At 38.8% G+C, this 22,422-nt stretch overlaps 1 protein-coding gene across 2 annotated transcripts in view; it reads right to left on the minus strand.

Moving 5' to 3' along the window:
• LOC124159230 (ATP-dependent translocase ABCB1-like) overlaps positions 1-20,483 on the minus strand; it is a 50,716-nt gene extending 30,233 nt beyond the window's left edge. Inside the window, exons 1-4 of one of the 2 annotated variants that reach the window (XM_046534894.1) lie at positions 20,370-20,483; positions 3,860-3,991; positions 2,503-2,581; positions 728-888 (exon numbers count right to left, since the gene is read on the minus strand). In XM_046534894.1, coding sequence (XP_046390850.1) covers positions 728-888; positions 2,503-2,581; positions 3,860-3,972 — 353 coding nt within the window. In that variant the 5' untranslated portion in view covers positions 3,973-3,991; positions 20,370-20,483. Of the gene's footprint in view, positions 1-727; positions 889-2,502; positions 2,582-3,859; positions 3,992-20,154; positions 20,257-20,369 lie in introns of those variants that run through there. The other variant, XM_046534895.1, reaches the window with a different exon arrangement.
• Positions 20,484-22,422: the final 1,939 nt, after the last annotated feature.

Here is a 22,422-nt window from a genome sequence, read left to right on the forward strand (position 1 = left end):
TACCTTGGATGAAAATGTTTTCTGTCACACCTTAACTGTTAAGTGGAATTTTAACTTATGGAAATTCTGTAAAACCTTCAAAAATTTTAGTTAATGTTAGTTTAAAGGACAGTGAAGTGTTTTCCTGATCACTGATTAACTAAACTATGGGCTTATTTTTTAAAGGCTAAATTGGCCATGCCTTAGCAGCTCAACTCTCCTTTGTTCTATTGTGTGCTTTTATTCAAGATCTGGCCATTAGTTATTTTAAGTCAAGTTAAAGTCATTACATTCTTAGTTGTACAAAATGATAAAAATGTTACTGCCTATGAATAGTTATATGGAGCATTTTCAAGGATTGAGGTTTTTATTGTGGAATAAGTGTTAAGGTTATAATTTATGCTGCTTCTGCTGAAAACCCAATCAATTATCAAAAGTTTTCTCTGAGCAGGAAGGAAAAGATTGCATGTCGATTCCAAATTTCTTAGCATGTGTGTTTATTGATTTTTTGTACAAAATTGAGACTGGTAGATTAATGAGAGTTTGAATAGCAGTGGTATCTAGTTTTCACTAGAGTAGGAGTTCCTTTTTAATCAACTATAGAAATTTCAGCTTTTTCTTTTGTGCTAATAGGCCAATTGAAATGATACATTATTCAATTAAGATCTGGTGAAAAATTTTTTCAACCCCAATTTTAAATTATATCACAGTTATATTTTATGAGATGATGACTACCTAGTTGACTTACACATTAACAGCACCAGCCATCAGTTGAGATCCCTTGTCAACCATGGTTCCCGTGAGATCTCCAAAAAGGAGTGTGTTTGCAGGTTGACATAAACCTGTGACCAAAGCGCTTAGTGTCCCTAGCAGCATGAGACATCGGTCCAATGCAGATGAGTACCTGAACTGGAAATTATCAAAATTGACTTAATCATTTAAAAAAATAAATATGCATTCAACTACGTAGGTTTTTATTTTTTTAGCTTAGTTTTAATGTACAAAAGTCAGTGAAAATGAGTTTTAAAAGTAGCTTGCATTAATTTTAAGGCTTATTTATTAATGAAATAGATTTTTATTTCATTTTGCGTATCAATATGTGATTAGTCTCAAAATCTTGGAAAGTAAAAATGTAAATACAGGGTGGGGCAGAATGGACTCCCTGATTTGACTGGTGAATTGTGAAAAAACTAACAAAGATAGTTTTAAAACTTTTATATTTCCCAAAACTACATTCAATGCCATTTTATTTTTATTTGAATTTGAAAATTGTTCATCCAGGTGACGACCTTGGCGAGCGATGCACATATTGAGTCGTTCAAAAAAGTTTTCGAAAACTTTTCTTCTCAGCATATCTTCTGATATTCCAACGATGACATCTGTATTTGCCTCCTTAAGAGCTTCCAAGGTCCTTGGTTGAACTTTTTAAACCTCAGCTTTGAGATATTCCCAAAGAAAAACATCGCGTGGACTCAAATCCGGGGAGCGAGGGGGCCACGGAACATCGCCTCGTAATGAGATCAGGCGGCCGGGAAACTGTCTTTGCAGGACTTGACGTGAACGAAGGGCGGTATGAGCCGTGACACTGTCCTGTTGAAACCAAAAGGCTTATGTGTCATATTGCTGACCATACTCTTCCATTTTAGGTTGAAAAAAGTTCTCCAGCATTTCACAATAACGCTCGGAGATAACAGTAACAGTTAAACCTCGAGATTCAAAAAAGTGACGCCCAATAGTGCCTATGGAGGACATGGCGCACCAAACTGTCACTTTGGGGCTATGAAGAGGTCTTTGGTGAAGTTCATGAGGATTTTCAGTCGCCCAGTACCGAAAATTTTGCTTATTAACTGTGCCGGAGAGGTGAAAATGCGCTTCATCGTTAGACCACAGAATAGCGTCGGGTTGCGCAGAGGTTAAAATTGCATTGCAAGCATCCGTACGTTTCAGTCTTGTGGACTCAATTCTTGAACGACCATCATCTTGCAGGGGTGTAAGTGAAGGTCAGTGTCTAAAATTTGCCTAACTGTTCTGGACGATATTCCAAGGGCAGCAGCATGTTTCCGCGCAGAGCGCGATGGGTACTGCTCAATGGACGCTCTCACTGCCACGATGTTTTCAGGTGTCCTAACACTTTTAGGTCGCCCTGCTGGTTTTCTAGGAAGTGCAGATCCTGTTGCCCGCACACTAGTGATCCATTTCCTAATGGTTTTAGTATCAGGAACCTTGTTATGACGAGGCAAACCAAACTGCCTACGAAAAGCCCTCTGCGTCGCCAATTCACCATTATTGTTTATAAAGAACGTTTCTATGACAAAACCTTGATGCTCACTAGACCACTTCATGGCGATTACTAAAAAATGGCATCGCTTCCCCCACCAAACGACACTACTCCCACCCCGCTAACACACCTGCACACTCTACAGTGATTGTCTGAAACTAGGGAGTCCATTCTGCCCCACCCTGTATGAGGTATTGTAGTCAATTTTTTAAGTTTCAATTCTAACAATTATATAAAATACTAACCAGCTTGTAATATGAAATTTGAGGTGGCACATTTTTGTTCTCTTCCTCTTTAGTTTCCACAGGTTCAGCTTTAAAAGATCTAAAACAAATACATAGAACAATTAAAAATAACTACAGTTATGGTATATTCTTACTATGTATGTATTTAGGAAATATTAATAACTGATTTTGATTCAATAGAATGCATTGACAATATGGCAAAGATGAATCAAGTTGAAGTATCGTAAAGAAATCGAAGTCCAAGCTGAGGGTACATTGAAGCTTGATTTATTTGTGTATATTTATTTTTATTTATAATTGAATAACCAATTTAATGCTTGCTGGCCAATTGTCGATTGTGTTTAAAAATTTGTGAGTTTGTAGTGTAGGATTTAGTAATGATTTCTTACACTATTTCTGCTTATTCCATTTTATTGACTTACATTCAAGAAGGAAAAAACTGTTCCCACAAGGTTGTATCACGCATTTGAGTACATAATTATATAATAAGTACTACAGATTTTTTCAGTACATATTTTTGTAGAAGTATTAGCTTCATTGGCATGAGTTACATATAATTAATATTCATGAATGTTTAGCAAATAAATAAATACCTGGGGATATGTATTTGTTAAAAACAACGGAAAAAGTTTAAGGAATGGTACTGAGAGCCAAAAATATTATATAAAACCATGAGTTCGTGATAGTCCAGATGTGGAAATCAGTGTTTTCAAGTAGTGTTTTCAAACATATCTTCCTTTCTGTTGTGTCATGGGAATAGTAATACACTGCTTGCACAATTTCTTTTACCTCGAACCATAGTCATAAGTAGGACTCAACCCCATGGCACAACCCTAACTGGGTAAATTCTCTGTACAAAGGGCTATAAATAATGTTATCCAAAGAAACTATTAGTCATTTTGTCTTTCTCTTAAACCAAGTATGTACAGTTTTAGAGAAAGAGGTGGTGTCCTCAGCCCAACATCCCAAATCCATGCGATAAGCAATGTAGTTTAACTTAATTGAGGAGGTTACTGGAATCAGGTAAGCAGTGGCGGATCCAGAGAGGGGTTATAGCCCCCCCCCCTTCCCCTCTCCCCCTCTGGGGTTACCCTATTAACACTAGATAAAATAGTAATTTTGTTTGGACCCCCACTACTGCAGGGAGGTCACTCCCCATGCCCTATACCCAGCTCCCCCATTTGTCCCTATCCTGGATCCACCACTCCTGGTAAGCTTGCTTAATCAAACTATACCATTCTCAGTTAGCTTTACTTATAAATTAAAGAGTGTGGTTCTTGTCATATTTTTATCCTATTTTAATTGTTGTGAAAATATGAAATGGAAAAAACAGAATTTTCAGTACATATATACTCACAGTACTGCATTATCCTTGGTCTTCCCGGAAGGGTCAACTATTTCCTCATTGTACTTCCTGTATAGAGATGTCCGTATGTTATTTTCATAGTTTTCTTTCTCCTCACCGTACATAATTCTGGATCTTTATCAACTGAAAAAGAAAGAAATTACAAAAAAAAGTGCTGACTATAAAATTTTGAATTTGAATTTTAGTTCTGAAAATTAATTACTATCAAAATAAGTACAGATGAAGTTCTAATCATCATTGAGCAGCACTGTTAAATCAAATGGGAAAAATTTTATCATCATCATCATCATCACTGGTCAACAATCCTAAGATTGGTTTCACGCAGGTCACGACTCAGTTCTCCTATCAGCTAATCTTTTGACACATGCATAATACTTCACTTTCATATCCTTCTTTACCTGCTCCCTCTTCTCAGGTTTTCTTCACTTGTTCGATCCATTTAATTTTCATCATTTTTCTGTTGCTCCTTATTTTGAAAACCTTCACCCTTGACTTATCTGCTGCTGTCATTGTCAATGTCTCACTCAACTAGAGAAGTATTCTGTAAGTTCTGCTTCCCAAATAACATAATTATTTCACCTATTCCAGTTTTTGTTTCCCTAATAGATATTGTTATTCTTGAATATTAATGTTAATCTTGACTTCTTCCCTTCTGCTGCAAATTAATATCTTAATTTTCTCTTTTCTTGTCATCATTTGATATCTACCCAATATCCTACTCCTAATTACCAGAATCTTCTTCAAATCCTTCTCTGTCTCTCTATGATAGCTGTATCATAGCAGGGACCATTCCAAATGTGGTGTGAAATAGGATGCAATGTTAGGCTCCACAGATAGTCTTTTTTGTGTGTGTAGAAAATGTTTGATGGTGATTTGAAGGAATTAATCAGTCATTAAGATTTGGCATCCCTGTGATGGGAGAGATATCATTGTTTCATCTAATACACATTCGAAATGCATGGGATTGGCAGTATAGTTTCAGACTGTCCGACAGTATATGCATTGCAGATAGCATAATTCAAGGTCTGTGGCCATGGTGACTGTTGGAAGTATATTTACAGCAATGTACGTGTATTGGGATGGGAATACTTTCAGAATGTTTGAAAATTTATTAGTCTCCAAAATATTCAACTTCTTTAACTTATTGGTAGGTTCCTATCGATAGAAAAATGTCGGAAAAAAACTTGGATACCCTTCTTAATTTTTTAAAGATTTCTGATTTCCCTTTTTACCGAGAGAACATTTCCCGGAAACTAGAGACAGTTTTCAGGTTTTCTCGGATTTTTCCGGCAGCTTCTTTTTCTCGGGTTCTCCCAGAACTCCTGATTCACTGCCCTGTCTGTCACATTTTGGTAGTTATCATTAAGTTTTCGCTTAACTCTCTTCGTATGAGAAGTCATTCAAGAGAAAGGACTGCATTTATCATCAAATCAGTAATATAGTGCTTCAATAGCAATGAACAATTCAAGTATATTCTTGATTACAATATGAATGAAGGTGGCCAAAAGCAAGGCCACAGCAAGAAAATATCGGTTGAGGGCAGGTTTGCCTTATTAGCCTTTAATGTATTAGGTCCATTCAACAATGGGCATGAATATGGGAGAAACTGTTGAGGAAAAGTTTAAAATTGGGAGTAGATGAATTCAATGAGATTTGATATTGCATTAAGTGGATAGTGTTTTATTTAATAAAAGGATAACATTTTTGCTCTCCGTCTGTTCTCTGACATTTCGCTTGCCTATCGGAGGATGGTTTAGTCCGCAGTTAAGATCCCTATATTAATTTATTCTAATCTGTTTTTCGCACCTAGCTTAACGGTAGATTACTCTGAAAGCGGGCATTTTTCATCTGTCATTGACAACATTGGACTGCGCAGCGCAAAGCTTGACAACATTTTCTCGGCATGAGTAGACTAGCATGTACCGCTTTTATCTTCACAAGCACACACTTTTGTTGTAATATCTCGATTAGTTATCACTTTAAGAAGGTGATATATGAGTTGAACGTATGGAAAGAGGTATTAGATACGCTTTACATTATTTGATTTTCATTTAGAATAACGTTGAGGTGACTCTTTTTGCCGGCAAAATATCGTTCAAAAGAAAGCATCCTGGTTTACCCGTTTCGTGGCAGTCATGAAGACTTCTTTTATCCGTGTTTTGTCATGAAATACTTCTTATGCACTGATTAAACCAGAGACTTTGTCAGATAGGAGCGTGTGTTTTCGTGCCTCGCATGCCCATTACATGATGATCACATGGTGGTCATGGTGATCTTTTGGAAGAGGCGAAACAAAAACAGACTAGAGGCAAAATAAGGCCAAGGCCGGCTGAAGCCAACAGGAGCAACTGTTGCTGCCAAGAGATACCAACAATGATGGGATAGTCTTTCTCGTTGGTGGCAACCATGAAACATTAGTACCTAAAGATTTTTTTGTTTTTAGCAACAAACCAAATTTACCTCACTTATTTTGCGGTACGTGCATATATTTTTCATATTGCGATAGAGTCGAGTGACAATACTTTCGTTGATGCGTTTAAACGAAAAAGGAGAGTTCTTTCGAAATGTTAGCTTTGTTGATCACTTATTTGGCAATGAATCTGCATTATTTCTAATTATCAAGGAGAATGAATATATTGTCGCGTCAGCCATAGCTAGCAGGGGAAAGGGTGTCAAGGGATTCAAACCCTCATTATCACCCGACATTTTTTCGAAATTATGAGTAACCCCTCGAAGTGAACCCCTCCCCTGAAACTTTATCTGGCTATGGCTTTGTGTCATTGCAGTGTCATGGCATCGCAGTCATAGCGCAGGTACCAAAGACGAGCGTCTTGAAAAACTAGTAGATAATGTGCTAACTTTCTCCTAAATGTATACCCATGTATAGAGTGGAAGCGGAAATGTTTTTTACCTCGACATAATTGAAAACTTATATTCGAAGAAACGAGGAGGTAGGCAGTGCGCCTTAATGATACTTGCCAGAGCCTGTAGAATCCCCGGTTCTTCTGGGAAGCTTCGCTACGCGGATTCCTTGTGTGTACTGGTTTTATGAATCATGTATTTCAGTTTTTATTTTTCCAGAATTTCTATGTTATTCATTCTTCAAGCATTTTTCATTGCCATATCTGTCTTTTACGATCTCAATCTAGAGTCTTTCTCAGAACTAGAAGCACCTTGATGATACATTCGCTTATGTTGGTTCTTTATTTTATTCAACTTAACGTATTCCATATCAAATGCCCACTTAATGATTCTGCATCATGGGAAGATGAGTTTATTTTAGAAAAATGTGACCTAAGGCAAAGATGAAGCTACTGGGAAATTCGATTAGAAATGAACTCAAATCATGTCAAAACTCTGATTCTTAATGAATCACTTTAAAGCACAATAGAATGAATCATTGATTCGTTATTTCACTCGTGATTAAGGCGGAGTAGTTGCGGGATTAGATAGGAATTCAGATAAGCTAAGGCATTGCACGAAGAATAGAATGGGGAAGCTGTAAAGAATAAAGTAAAGAAAGGTACAACGCTCGTTTGAATGTTCCTGGCACCTGAGTAAGGACCAAGTGTTGGCTTAGGTAATTGTTTGTTTGGGATTGAATTCAATCCTTACGAACATATGAGGAAGTTTATGATGAATTAGTAAATGAACTAAATGAAAATCCATAAATATTTTTAATAGTAATGTAAACTCTACGTGTAAATCCATAGGCTTGTTGAATGGGGCTACTAGTTTTAGCGCGTAGAGGTCATGTCGAATGCATTTTTCAGCGTAATATGTAGCAAATTTAAAACTGGGCCTGAGTGAAATGGATGGTGAGGGGAACGATTACGGATGAGCCATGGTATAAATAGCAAGGAGTAGTCGGTATCTTTGAGGTTTAAGTATATTATGCCAAGGCTGTAGCCAGCGGACGGGGGAGTTTATGGGATTTGGGTACCTACACCTCAATAACACTCGGTCAAATACGCGACAGATTTAGGGCCCAATTCAACAGCTCCATTCACATTTCTACCGCGAATGACAGGATAGTAGTATTTAATCCCGCCTCGACAAGGTGCCTGAACTCTTATGGGTACTTTCTTCGTAAAGCGAAATTTTTTTAATAGAGTCGTTATTCGTGTTGCGAATTTCAACGACTTGCATTACTAACACTGTCCAACTACGTCGTGCCCTATGTCGAGGTGAACCCCTCCACAATTTTGGAAGATACGGTCACAGGATTTCTTCCCTACAAGTGAACCATCCCCACAAAATGCACCCTTTCTCCAAGGGGTTCCAACCCTCCTCATCTGCATTGCCATAATGACTAGGAAGTATAGGTTGGATATTTTGTTGGTAATATTAGAAGTGGAGTGAGGCTGAAAGTGATTACATTCTCTTTTCGATGTAGCCTGGTTTTTGGCCCATACCAAATGACAAAAAATTACCACACCGCTACAAGAGGCAAGATCCAAAATGTACGTTCATTGCCGCCTGCCTAGTGCGAGTAAGTTCACAGTAGTGTCAGGAGTTCTTCTACCGTTATATTTTCTCTTGGATAATTTCCTCGTATACGTACTAGTGACAATATATAGAATAAATATTTCACGATTATGAGAGCTGGGGCCGTATTCTGTAACTCCAAACCGATCGGTGCGGCACCGATTCGTCGGGTGCGACGTCACACCGACTCCCGGTAAGAAGTCGTGCGATTCTGTACGAACCCGGTCGGTGCGGCACCGACGAGAGGACGGGAGATCGTCGGTAGCCGTACCGACAGCAAAAAGGTGTCGGTACGGCCACCGACTAGTGGGTTTCATGAATCGTGGGTGCGCATTGCACGTTTTATTTTGTTTTTATCTCACCACCGAGTAAATAATGAGGTTTTCTGCAATGTTATCTTTTTCTGCCCCTTCGAATACGCCTCTATAATTCACTGTGTCATCATCTATATTAATTACCTTGACAGAAATATAAGATAATGGTTAATAAAAATGAGGTTTGCTAACATATAATGACTTTCTCTCATTTATGTTACCACTTTCACTCGCTTGTAATAGGCTTTATTTCTCTCTATCATCATTTATTTGCTCCTTTGACATAAAAAAGATATTTTTGATTAAATATGAGTTTTGCCGCAATGTTATCACTGTATATCACTCTGAATAGGCGACTGTTATTTCACTCAATCATCAATTTGGCGTTTCTCTCGGCATAGAAATAAGATCTTTTTATTTAAGTATGAAGTTTGCCACCACGGTATCAGTTTCTTTCATTTGTAACGGGCAACTATATTTCATTTCATCGTCAACCATTGATTCCCTTGACGATAAAAGAAGATATTTGTTAATAAGTATGAGGTTTACCGCAATATTATCATTTTCTCTCACTTGGAATGCGCAACTTATACATATGTATTTCACCCAATCACAATTTATTTACTTCCTCGTCATTACACTTCTTTTAATTACACCCAGCTCCATATTTTTATAACAATTTCCTAACTTGTTCCTCTAATATGACATTTACATTTGAATCCTACGTTCACGTTCCATGGTATGCTATTTTCGTCTGCTACGGGTAACCTTCCGTTGATAACATTTATACGGAACTTACTTAATGACAACTATATTACCAAATCATGAATAAATAGCATTATACGGAACCAATATTTAAAAAAAGAAACTACGATCTCAAGGATAGTTTCAATAATTCATTCCAGCAACAACAATCTCCATCACATACAAACTTTATTGTGTTGTTGTAATATTGTTTCCTTCGATTCTGTAGGTACAGCATTACTACCACACATTATATAACCATTGTTAACAACTTATCCAATATCGTTTATCTTAATCTAGCAATAAGTCGTAATTTCCGCAAATAAAAAGATTGAGAATGACGACAACAAACTGTGCCAATGAGTCTTCTCTTGTTTTTACCCTTCTTTCATTGGTGGAGACACGTGAAACTTCGGATATAGTCGGATTTTCCCTGTTTGGGAAGGAGAGGGAATCGTACCGACTGGTTTGAAACCGACGACCTTACAGAATCGCTGAAAGTGTCGTCGTCGGTGCGGAATCCGTTGTCGGTACGGTTTGATGTCCAGTCGGTGGGCTTGAAAGGGAAACCGACCGGTGCGGCACCGACGAAATACAGAATACGGCCCCTGATCAGATTCGGAATATCTTTTGGGAGAACGCAGTAGGCCAAAGTTATTATTTATGAACTATGCAATTTAAACAATGCTTAATCTACGTATATTCTTACAAAAATTGCATTTTTAGTCGTAGCTTTAAAAGGTGACTAAAATGAAAAATTAGCCAACTCAAGTGAACACCATGTGCTTTCTCTTAAAAAAGAGTGCACGAACGTTCCCTATCTCATTTCCTCGTATATATCGGGATATATTAATGGGATGTGTAATAGTGAAGGCAATCAGTTTCCCGCACTTGAAATAAAATATTCTGTAGTAAATATCAATAAATAAAATTTTGTCGATCACCTCATAGTGGTGATATGGTTTATCCTATCTAATTAAACACTGTCAGATGAATAATGCAAACCTCAAAGTTTTACTGTTTACTATGGTCGTGCATCATTCAGGAAGAGATGACTGAAAAGAGTGGAAATGTTTTCTTGATTATCCTCGGTCACTGATACTATTTTCGATATCATTTCCGTCTTTCTGAGTACCTCATTGTGCAAAGAGATAAGGATCCTTGATTGTATCGTTTTAGATATAAAATACCAATGATTTCATTCCTTGCATCTCTGGTTTCTAGTATCCGTTATTCTCACCCCCAAGAAATTGCCAAGAACATTCGTACACGTGCCTGTATTTCTCCCAATTCCGCTTTCATTAACGAGCTAAAGGCTATAACCTTTTCATCGCCGAAGAGTAAATGAAATTCCAAACGGAGAGATTATCGTAACAACGGTAGATGTATTGGGAACAATTTTTAAAAAATGCTAATATCCAAGGTAAGTATTAAGTTAAAATGGAAATATTACTACGAAAAGGCATGTATTCAATTAGTTTGCCCTTCTCTCTTTTTCTAACGTATCCAAAACTTTTGCTCATAATTTTTGCCTACGATGATTTTCGCGGCTTTTTCAGATTATTTATGCATTATTTCGGGTTCTAACCGCGCCCGTTGGCTTCTTGTTGATTCCTTTGATTTGAAGACGCTGACTACAATCTCAGAGAAACTGTTGTCAAAAAAAAAAGACAACGGACGCGGTGAGAACCCGCAGAAAATGCAGACATCATGATTTTTAGAGTTTGAAAAAGCTCATTTATATCTCGTGGGAAGTAACTTTATAAATTTGCGGATGGTTGAAACAATTCTTGCGAGATTCGATATCTGTCTTTGTATCTGTGTCAGTCAGAAGGCGCTGTTTGTACCAATGGAAAGTGAGAATTGTTCATTTCCCTTTTCCTATCTACGCTTATGTAACCAAATCGATACGTAGCTAGTTTTTCTACTGAATTGGTTGCAAGTCATGATCGAGCAAATCTTTCGATGAGTCGTTAGAGGGAATGACTGAATGCTTACAAAAGAGTTCATTCTTAAGAAGATTAAGTCGCTATCTTTCGTCTGGTTGAGAATTTCTTCACTCACGCCTGTTGAAAACTTCCGTTGCTTTGGCGTTTCAAAGTCTTTCAATTTTTTTCGGCGATTTAACTTTCTTCGAACATTCATTGGGATGATGAGGCACGACGTACTTGGACATAGTGTAAGTAATGCAAGTCGTTGAATTTCGCAACACAAATGATGACGCTATTCAAAATTTTTCGCTTTACTGAGAAAGTAGGTACCCATTGGAGTTAAGGCGCCTTGTCGAGGCGGCATTAGGCTCTCCTTTCCTGTCGTTCGTGGTAAAAATGTGAATGGAGCTATTGAATTGGGCCCTTATTCTGCTGCGTATTTGAACGAGTGATATTGAGTTGTACCCAAATGCTGCCATGAGAAATCATGCCCAGTGGTTATGGATTTTATCAGAGAGCGATTATCTTAAGGCTTCCATTTATAAATAGTTTTATTTACGATTTTGAACCATTATCGTAGATAAATTTGTGGAGAACAAAGTGTCCTGCTGATAATTCCTAGTGCCTTTCGACGATAAATGGCAGAGCTTGTTGATTCCTTTGCCTTCTCAGTTCAATTAAGATACTGGTATAAATCTAAGAAGGAGAAAATACGACCGGGAATGAATGGTTAGCTTTAGGGAATAATAACGCGACAATGGCTCATGGCTTTTGTGAAATGAGCTTTTCCGTCATCAGAAGTGATAAAGTTTGGTCAAATTCAGCTCCCTACGCCGTTCTTCTCGGAGCTATCCGCTCTCTTAATATTCTTAATGTTTACTTTCCCAGTAATCCGCGTGAATGAAGGTACCAACAGGCACCCTTGGCATTTTCTCATTCATATTTTTTTCTATAGGTAAGTATCATTTTCAAGACGACGTCTGTCGTGTAATTCATTCAAGGAAGACGTTTCTTCGATGTATAAAATATTTAAAAAAAGGATGGCTACTATGCAGTGTGAGGCAAATCCGTTAATCATAGTCTGTGGATATCAAGTATTGAAGTTATTCATATTTATTTCGTGAAGACAATTTCATTTCAAATCAGAGAAGCGAAGATGGATGCGTGATCATTCTTGGTAATTTGGTAAACAAGGCCTCAGCTACACGAAGTGATAATCGAAATCTTATTTCATCTCTTTTCTCATTGAGAAAAAAATATTTTCATTTCATTCCAAACGGAAGTTTGAAGAATAATCCAGATATATGAATGCAGCTTTCTCTCTTTAGGATGCATGTAAGCGTTGCAATTTATGTGGAGGGATGGATGCGAAAATTGGATGATTATGGATGGGAAAGTCTGAAAAGATGTGAAATATTTTGAAGAATTTAAAATCCTTAGCTTAACCATCCCCGCGTTCAATCCCTTGTAATAAGTAATTAAGTTACTTCTAAATTTCCTATTCCTATGTTGATGCTAAATAGTGCGTAACTAACTTCCATGGAGTTTTTTAATTTCATGCGCAGACGTGAAGGCGCCCATTTTATGAGACTAGTATTGACGGAAATGTGCACTTTTAAATATTTTTAATACACCGATCAACTAGAGTTAAGTAATATACTATCCATAGACTATATTCATTTTCAAATGGGTATATGCATTCGTGTTTAATATAACAGCCTTAATTTATTGAGGCTGGGGAAGGAAATTCCTTCGACTCATTACTTCGTGTAAGATAACTAGAATGGAGTTGGCAGTCAGTGGCGCCGACTCCATGGAGCTTGAGGGGGCCCGAGCCCCTTGAAAATTCGCTATGGGTGTGAGGAAAAAAATTGTCAGGCCTGTCCATTTTCCCCGGAGTGTCCAGATATCGAGATTCGAGTTATCATGGTTCTAATGTTGATCATATGACTCTTCTAAAATGCTTAAAAAAACTTAAATCTCACTCCTTATAAAATTTCCCGGGGCAAGATCCCCGGTTTGGGCACCCCCCCAATATTTTTTATAAGTCGGCATCCCTGTTGGCAGTATCTCTGCATCAAAGTTAATTGGTACGAGCTCAAATGCTGGGGCACTGCACACATTTTCCAAATAACTGAGATCCGCATCGCAGTCAATGCCTCATGCAAGAGGCGAATTATTACCTTTTACCTTTATTCTTTTACTCCTTGTGGAGATGTTTCGCCAAAAGTTACATAATAAGCAAAGGTGTCTTTATCTGACAGCACGAAAATAATGACTCGGCCATTATCATATTCGTTCCATTTTACGAGCTTGTTTTTAAAATCAAAGCATCAAATTCGAGTCCGCCTTGTCAATGCGTTATCGTTTTCGTGAGTCACTCAAATCATTCGAATCAATGGAGAAAATTTTGATGAGATGCGAATGCAAGCGAGGGAATCGAAGGCAAACAAGATGTTGGCGCTCATAAAAGTCAACGTCGCGATTTCAATTCCATTCTGATATTAATCTCTGATAGAGGCCACTTCAACTGATTCGTCGCAGTAGGCGGTCGTTATATATACCATTCATTGGTGGATTTTGGAACAAGATGAGGATTCGAGTTATATTTTGTTCATCTATGTTATGTGTAGGAACTTGTTTATAATTTGTCTCAGAAATAATACATTGCTTTTTTCTGTTTTTAACGTGTGGTTGTATGAAAAAGAATTACAAGAATAGAGGTAATTGTATAATTTTCTGTTTTATGTTATACGTCACCCTTAAATGAATTATTAAATTCAATCTCGGTTGCGGTGGGGTAACGTCTTCGCCTGCCAAACAATAGGTCGCGGGTTCGAGTCCCGCCTGGGTAGATTTCCCCTGTCCAGGGCATAGTTGTTCATGTACGTTTAATCGCTAAATTTGTTGAATACCCCGATATAAAATGCCCAATATGAGCTGTATTCGGTGGTTTGAGAATAAAATTTTTTAAAATAAATTTCGTAGTTTATACTTAAATTGCTTAGTAGAAAAAAAGTATAATAAAAGCAATTTAGGTAACGGCTATCAAAATATTTGTTTATACAGGCGCGACTTTATCCTCTGGCGAGAAACGTTGGTCATGATTTTGAATCTCATAACCTCTCAAATGGCCATTATTTTATTTTATTATTTCAGTGAGATTAAGTGTCTTTTTCGCTAGGGTTTCGTCTTGAACAATCGAAATATTCTGATTTAATATCTCATTTCATTTCTGAACTTTTTTTGTGTTGCGCCTTGTCGCGTGCGGAATGTATGCAAATTAACAGTAAAATAGGCAATTCAAGGCTACATACGCTCGTAAATTTCTCACTTGTATTGGCAGGGTCAAATATTGTGTGTTCCAACTAACTTTTTCGTGATTTTCCAATGAATCTACACAAATTATTTATCCACACTTGCAACTTTAAAAAGCGTAAAAATGTCTCGCAATTATTTGTCCATAATGAAAATTACAGAAAACACGAACACCTTTATGATATCAAATCCGCTCACAATCGTAATGAATTTTTCTATGGAGAAAGAGCTTGAACGAGATTTTAGCGTACGTGGAATCTTTCAGCCCTGAAACTGCGACGAAGTGCATGCAGATGGAGATGATACATTAAATAAGTCAGTTAGGTGCGAAAGAAGAGCGTACCAAATTATCAAATAGGGGCGAATTCTCCTCTGACAAGGTAATGGAGATACATATTGCAGTTAATATGTAAATTTAGGCCTATTCTAGGGTGTACATCGTTTTTAACATTGTAAACTTAGCTTTTCCAAATTAATTATTCCTTCTAGCATGCAAGGCATAAGTTGAATGCCGTAAATAAAATGCGGTAATACGAGTTAGATATTTCTTTGGGAAGCAGACGTCTTGTTGAAAAGTGACTTTGAATTTTTATATTAATTGGGTTATGCACTAAAATAACATCTGTTACTGTATGCTTTTTTCGTCTTTTCAATGTTTGTGTTCGTACGTAAACAGGAATTTTGATGTTGGGCCGCCCATCGACTCCTTCCAGATAAGTATGTATTTGTGTGTGGGTACCTGGCGATTTTTTCCTTAAATTATGGTTTTAGCCGTATCATCCCACATAATTTTAACCTTGTACGTATGTAACCTTTATGCGAAGTGCTTGATAATTTTTCGGGGATAGCAAGTGCAAGAGTAATTAGTAAAATGAGCATGTCTCCTTTTCTCCAAAAAGATTTCTCTATGAACTTGGAATTTTAGCTCTCATTACAATGGAGGGTTACTTAACTCTGTGGAATAGGGTGGTTTCCTTCATTAAAGAAAACGAAAGGCATTGATTGCGATTCGTTACCCACCATTAGTGTATTCATAATATACTAATTATTTGGTTTTAGAAATACCGGTTTAGACGAATGGCAACGGTCAATTTTAACCTCATTTGAAAAAGGCCAGATTGGCGCCCACGCGATGGCACTCCACGTGACCTCACAGGGACCTAGTTTCTATACGAGTAGATAGGAGTTTTACATCGTCTGAGGTTATGAATGCATGCATGATGCACAGAGCTCAGGGAAACATGTCTTAATAATCACCTATTAAAAATACCTAAATTCGGAAAGTTTCCTTCGTTTGATAGGGTAATAATAATCCTTATGTAAGCCAAGCGCTACCTGCTAGCAGCCTGCGGCATATCAGCGCTCAAGCCTCGCCCCAAGGTCACCTCACAAGGGGGAACCAGAAATACGTCACACGGACTTTTCCCATCATTCCTACTTAACCGTCGCGTTTTCGCGCGCTTGAAGATTTTCACTTTTCATTTAATCGCGAAAAATAGATATCGTCATTCGAAACTTGGAGTCCACTCTTTCGATTTAGGCAATAAAAAAATAATGGGAAACCACCTTATTTCAAATCTTAGGGCGTACCAATAAAAAAGGTCTCGATGGAATAACTCTGAAGTCTTTCAACCTAGCCTAGTTACGCTCCAGAGGCCGGCTCTACAAGTCATAGACTTCTTCACTCGGCATTCTTTCAAGGGACTAGATTGTGGGAGGTCTTAAGAGGAAGGGGGACTCGCCTTGATAGTCATGTCGCATTCTCCAGGGTTAAATAGGTTCTGAAAGGTCGGGAAGGTAGAATATCACAACGAAGGTCATAGGAGCGACGCGAATAGGGTGGCTTCCTTCATCAAAGAAAACGAAAGGCATTGATTGCGATTCGTTATCCAACATTAGTGTATTCATAATATACAAATTATTTAGCTTTAGAAATCCCAGTTAGGACGAATTTTAGTGGTCAACTTTAACGTCATTTGAAAAAGGCCAGGTTGGCGGCCATGCGATGCCACTCCACGTGACGTCACAGGGACCTATATACCAAACGAGTAGTCAGGAGTTTAGATATACCGGTTTAGATGAATGTTAATGGTCAATTTTAACCTCATTTGAAAAAGGCCAGATTGCCCAGAGGTGCCCATGCGATGCCACCCCACGTGACGTCACAGGGACCTGGATTCTATACGAGTAGTCAGGTGTTTTACATCGTCTGAGATTACCAATGCATGCATGTGGCACAGAGCTCAGGGAAACATCTCTTAATAATCACTTATTAAAATTGCCTATGGTCTGAAAGTTTCCTTCTTTTGATAGGGTGTTAATAATCCTTATTTAAGCCAAGCGCTACCTGCTAGCAGGCTGCATCGTAGCGGCACTCATAGCCCCGCACCTTGGTCACCTCACACGGCGGTAGCGGGAACCAGAATGACGTCACACGGCCTAGCATTCATACTTAGCCGTCGCGTTTTCGCGCGCTTGAAAATTTTCACTTCTCATCTCATCGCGAAAAATAGATATCGTAATTTAAAAAATCTAAAAGCATGAAATACCTTCTCCAGGAGTAATAATCTTTCGATTTAGGCAATGAGCAAAATAGGAAACCACCCTATTGTGTGTTTCTTTTAGCGAAACTTGGAGTCAACTGTCTCGAGAAAAATGAAAGCTATGTAGAAAATGAGTATGTATCTTTCTCTGGATGATAAAATACTCACTGTGTGCTCAGGTCGTGACTTAGCTAGCTGTCCTGCCGATCGCGTTTGAGTAGAGTCAAATATGATGCAACATGTTCATATTATGGCGTCAACAAATTATTAGTTAAGCTTGGTTTCAAAGGCTATAACGCACCTACTAAATGTGAGCAATTGAGTGGGCAGGACACTTTCACATAGGTTGCCAAAAATAAAGAAACCGCAGATATCGTAACACATAATAGGCATGGTGGAGTAATTGCTAATATTAGAACCCACGCCCGCAACCTATGGATCAGTTTTGAATGATTGCATAATTGAGGCGGGAAACGCGACTTACTCCAACCACAGAGCTATCTAAGCGAAAGAGATTATAGGGATGATCTTTTCTTCTGTTGTGAAATTCCTGTCTCCTCACATTAACTCTAACTTTGATGTATATCTTTTGAGCCGCTATCGCTCTTAGGCTCGTATTGTATTCGCGTGACGAAATGTATGCGACAGTGAACATCTAGTACCTATGTCACATTTTTGTAAGTATATACGGCGATTTCTCTGAGGTTTAAGGGAAAAAGTGAACGTGAATCTTGTCATTTCTGAGTTTCATATCTTAAACCCTTAATGAAATCAACTGTATAAGCTCAAAATCTATGTCATTGTGACTTTAGAGCATTAGGTTTTTTCAGTGAAGTATCCATTTTAATACCGGAAACATTCGATCACTAATCCGTGTACAATTTTGATCCTTTATTAAGGCGTATGTGTATGAAGGGAGTCGTGGGAGCTTGCGGTCCCCTTCCCAGAATGAGAAAAATGACGAAGAACAAGTATAGTAGTCTGAATTTAATCATTTACGAGGGTGGGGCCGTGGCATGCAGTTATACTCCGTCATATTTAATATTATCGGGAGAATTTTATGTAAAGTATCATATAGTGCCCTAGCATTGAATGGTTTAACTTTACTTCACATTGATCTTGCCCCCTCCTACTATGATCGATCCATCAATTTCAGTTATTGCTAAGCAGATACGTGTGATTTATAGCCAGAGACAAACTCCAGGAGTCGAACTCGCCTTTCTAATTTCAACGAATAATCCTTAAGTCTCCGGACAGAGGCGATCGCCTGCTGTAACCGAGGTTATGCTTTGAATTAGGGCGATACCAATGCTAAGAGTTGCTTATAGTAGTCCCCTATGGAGCGAATGTGAGGGAGGCCCCATCCCGTTCCTTCTATATCTTTCCCTTTAAGTTTATTACACAAATAAAATGAATTAAAGTATCACACTTCAATGTGCGCTTCATATCTAAAAATATTGATAGGTTTCAGGGATGCCGACTTACAAAAAATATTGGGGGGGCCCAAACCGGGGATCCATCCCCGGGAAATTTTATAAGTAGTGAATCTTAAGTTTTTTAAGCATTTTAGAAGAGTTATATTATCAACATTAGAACCCTGATAACTTGAATCTCAATTCCTGGACACTCCGGGGAAAATCGACAAGCCTGACACATTTTTTCCTCACACCCATAACGAATTTTTGAGGGGGCTCGGGCCCCCTCAGGCCCCATGGAGTCGGCGCCACTGATAGGTTTGATTGGAAAAGAGATACCACAGGAATACTGTTGACCATGGGAATGCGCTTAACGAAAGAGTAGGTTTTTTTATCTATCCATATCTCTTGCCTATTCTTAATCTGATCTATTTCGGTTATCAAATGTCGCCTCTTTGTGGTATTTACCGCGAATATGACTCAGCTAATATGACGCACGTGAAGCTGGGCAACTTGATGATCCGTCGCAGAAAAATGTTATGTGGTTCTACAAATTTTGTTCAACATCGTCGATTTCGAAGGTAATCAATCCTCGTCTTTTATTTAGGTTTGCGGTAGCTATTCGCCCCATGCGCAGTTAATAATAAATTAATGCGGGTGATGATTTGGCATACGTCACGACTTCCAACACTTTCTGAATGCTAATAATCTGAAAAACTAAAATGAACAGGAAAAATATAAATGTTTAAATTATGAGCTTCCCTTTTGTGTGCATTTGAAAAGCTTTTAAAAAGTAACATGATCCATAGGCATAATCCTACGTATTAGCAATTGATTTTAATGTAAATGCTGTACGAAGTTGCAAAAATATTGTGTCGTTGACCTGGTATATTGCCCTTAACTTACTTCAAAGTTAATCTACTTCCTACATTGTTAATTGGGATTTTTGTCGCTTAAAAATATTTAAATATCCTTCTATATCCACTTATTTTACATAATGAAGGCTGAAAACGGCTGATGATGATAACTCAGAAATGCAAGTAATTGCACAGCTCGACCCAACTTTATTACGGAGACTAAAACGTTCATTGGCTGTCGCCATCAAACACGCCTCAGCTTTGTTCGCTACATCAATGCATTAGGTTACAGGTTATTATTTCTAAGTCACTGTTTTAATTGATAGTTGTGAACAAATACCAAACAATTCAAAATAGTGAGAGTGTTAATTTCTTTCTAATATCACTGATGCGCCACGGATGCGCCGATTTAACTTACGACCAACCATTGCTACCATGTTCCATTCTTAGCAGATCGAATGTTGTGGGAAGCTGAGTAGTAAATTGTCTTTCTGGTGGCTGGCCTCTTTCATGTTGCTATACAACATTCTAATCGAGCGACAAAATTGGTTTGACTGCTTCTTGCGATCTTTATTCTCATTAGGTCCGCATCGAGGTTATCCATTCATTTTCGGTCACCCACTGGATCGATTATTCTTTTTAGCAATACGGGCTATTAAACTAGTAGCTCACTTACACTGGCTTAACATAGGAGTGAAGGCTTTCACGGGGCTGAATGCTGACTCCACATCTCGGGTTTACTCCCGTGTCAGCGTTTGTTTGTTAACGACAGTTCCATTGCCCGCATAACTGTCGTCAACCGATAAACAAGACGAAAACCTAAATATGAAGTCACTCCTCTCTTTATTTTTTCATTTGAGCGAAAGGTAAAGTGAGTGGAGCTTCACTTACCTTGAATCTGGAACGAAGCCTTTGTTGTATAGTTTAAATGTTGTTTGGTTGTTGCGAGCAGATGCTGTGAGTGATCGCCACCACGTCAGGAACGTGTTTGCCTGAGTATTCACGCGTTTTCTTTTTCAACCATATGTAGGCATCTGATAAGGGAGGACAGGGCTTATCTTACTGTTGGTCAAGCTCAGGATAAAAAAATGCGATTGCTCCCCGATATATCGAGCTGGACTGATAGAGGCTCCCCCTCAACGACCTTGACTTTATAGCAACTAAAGTTTTGAGAAATGAAAATAAATGGTTGTAGGTATTGAAGGCCATTTACTCCTGGGAGCGGTAAAAATATGGTGGTCCACAAGTATTATGATGACCATAGCAAAAATTTTGCTCTCCCAACTTCAACGTGATGTGAATAACCATTAATAATATAATCGATGGCTATGTTTTTGGACATTGAAGTGATATTCGCATAAGCTTGGACGTCAGTGGCGGATTAAGGATTCTTACTCCCCTAATTTATGGAGAAATTAAAGACATTGTTGATATTTAAGTTGGCGCTCCAATGAAAGTTTTCTCTTTCACAAGCTAAACAAACTATGTTTAAAAATAAGTGATGATCTCTACTGATATCAGACGTCAGAAGCTTAATCGACGTGTTGCATACCACGAGGCGCCACAATCCCCCCCTCGTGGCTACAATTCGATATAATCTATTATAAAATGGAGTGGACAAAGTAGCAAGGTGGAAATGACGATCGTTTAGGGTATAATTTTCGTTTTTTAAGGGTGGTATTTACAGTCTTTTGGTCCACGAATGGAACAAGTGTTCATTTTCTATGGTTGGCGTCCATGTTTCGAGTACTTCTTCCCGACGCAACTGCGTGGGATTTGTGAGAAGGTTAAACTCCAGTCAACAACGAACGTCGAAAAAGGTCGAGTAGGGGAAAAATATCGTGCAGGCGAAAATTGTTGTACATTGATGTACATTCAAGGGGTCCAAACTATAACGCAACGCAAAACCCGAATTCTCACCGTTCAGGCCCCTTCGCCGTCTGATTGTGAGTTCGTGTTCGGAGGATGAGGAGCTGGCCGTTCGCCAGGCGTTCGACTTAGGAAAGAAGCGTTGGAAGCGGGTATAAGGGCCGGCGAGGGAGTTTTCTCTCGAGCGAATGCTATTTTGTCAATGGATTGCTTGGCTGTCACGCGTGAAACTAAAACACGAAGTCCCGAAAACTGATTTCCTACCTTCCCCTTAAATGAATCCATCCCGATATGCCGTGACTCCAAAAACCAATTGATTGAAGTCAACATGAAATAATCATCTTGTAGGCAGCCTAAACCTGGGAACTATCTTAATAATGAAAAGAAATACTCTGCGTGCGTGCCTCACTTCGTTGGAAATTTGGTCTTTGAGGCAGCGGATGAGGACACAGGGTGGGTCCTTAGACGCATACAACCACCGGGGCTGGGAAGCAAGTACCACTTGACTTATTCGCCCAGTCATCCCGGAGAGGGGTTTGGTGGGGAAGGAAAAAGAAAACAAGCGCCGCCCGCTGACGCGTCGCGACGTCTCCGGGGTGATGATAGGGTTGGAAGGGAGAGAATCGGGAAATCCCGACGCCGTCATCAGGGCGGTCTGGGCCACTACTAGCGATACCATGGTTTCAGGGTTCTACGGAGAGGATAGATTTTCCTATTGAGAAGAAAAACCCTACGATTCCGTAGATTCTTTGAGGCAGGAGAAACGCGGACCCAGGGCGGGCTCGCGGGGTTACTCTCTCTGCAAGTTTTAGAACGAAATTAGAACAGGGGCTATTTTGCCGTCTCGCACCCACGCATTCTCGCATGTGTTCTAGCAATTCACCGCGACTTAATTTTGATTGCGCCTTCGCACGTACGTCAGATTGCGCAATTCCGTGTACCGTGTAAAACGGCCTTTACACCCGCACTCCTAGGGAAGGGAAGGGCAGTGGAAGGAAAAAGGAAAGGAGGCGTGGCCGCGATGAAGTCTGACGACGCCTCCAGGGAGAGCATAGGCTTGTAAGGAGTAGGATAG

The sequence above is a fragment of the Ischnura elegans genome, chromosome 5 (genome assembly GCF_921293095.1).
Source record: "Ischnura elegans chromosome 5, ioIscEleg1.1, whole genome shotgun sequence".
NCBI lineage: Eukaryota > Metazoa > Arthropoda > Insecta > Odonata > Coenagrionidae > Ischnura > Ischnura elegans.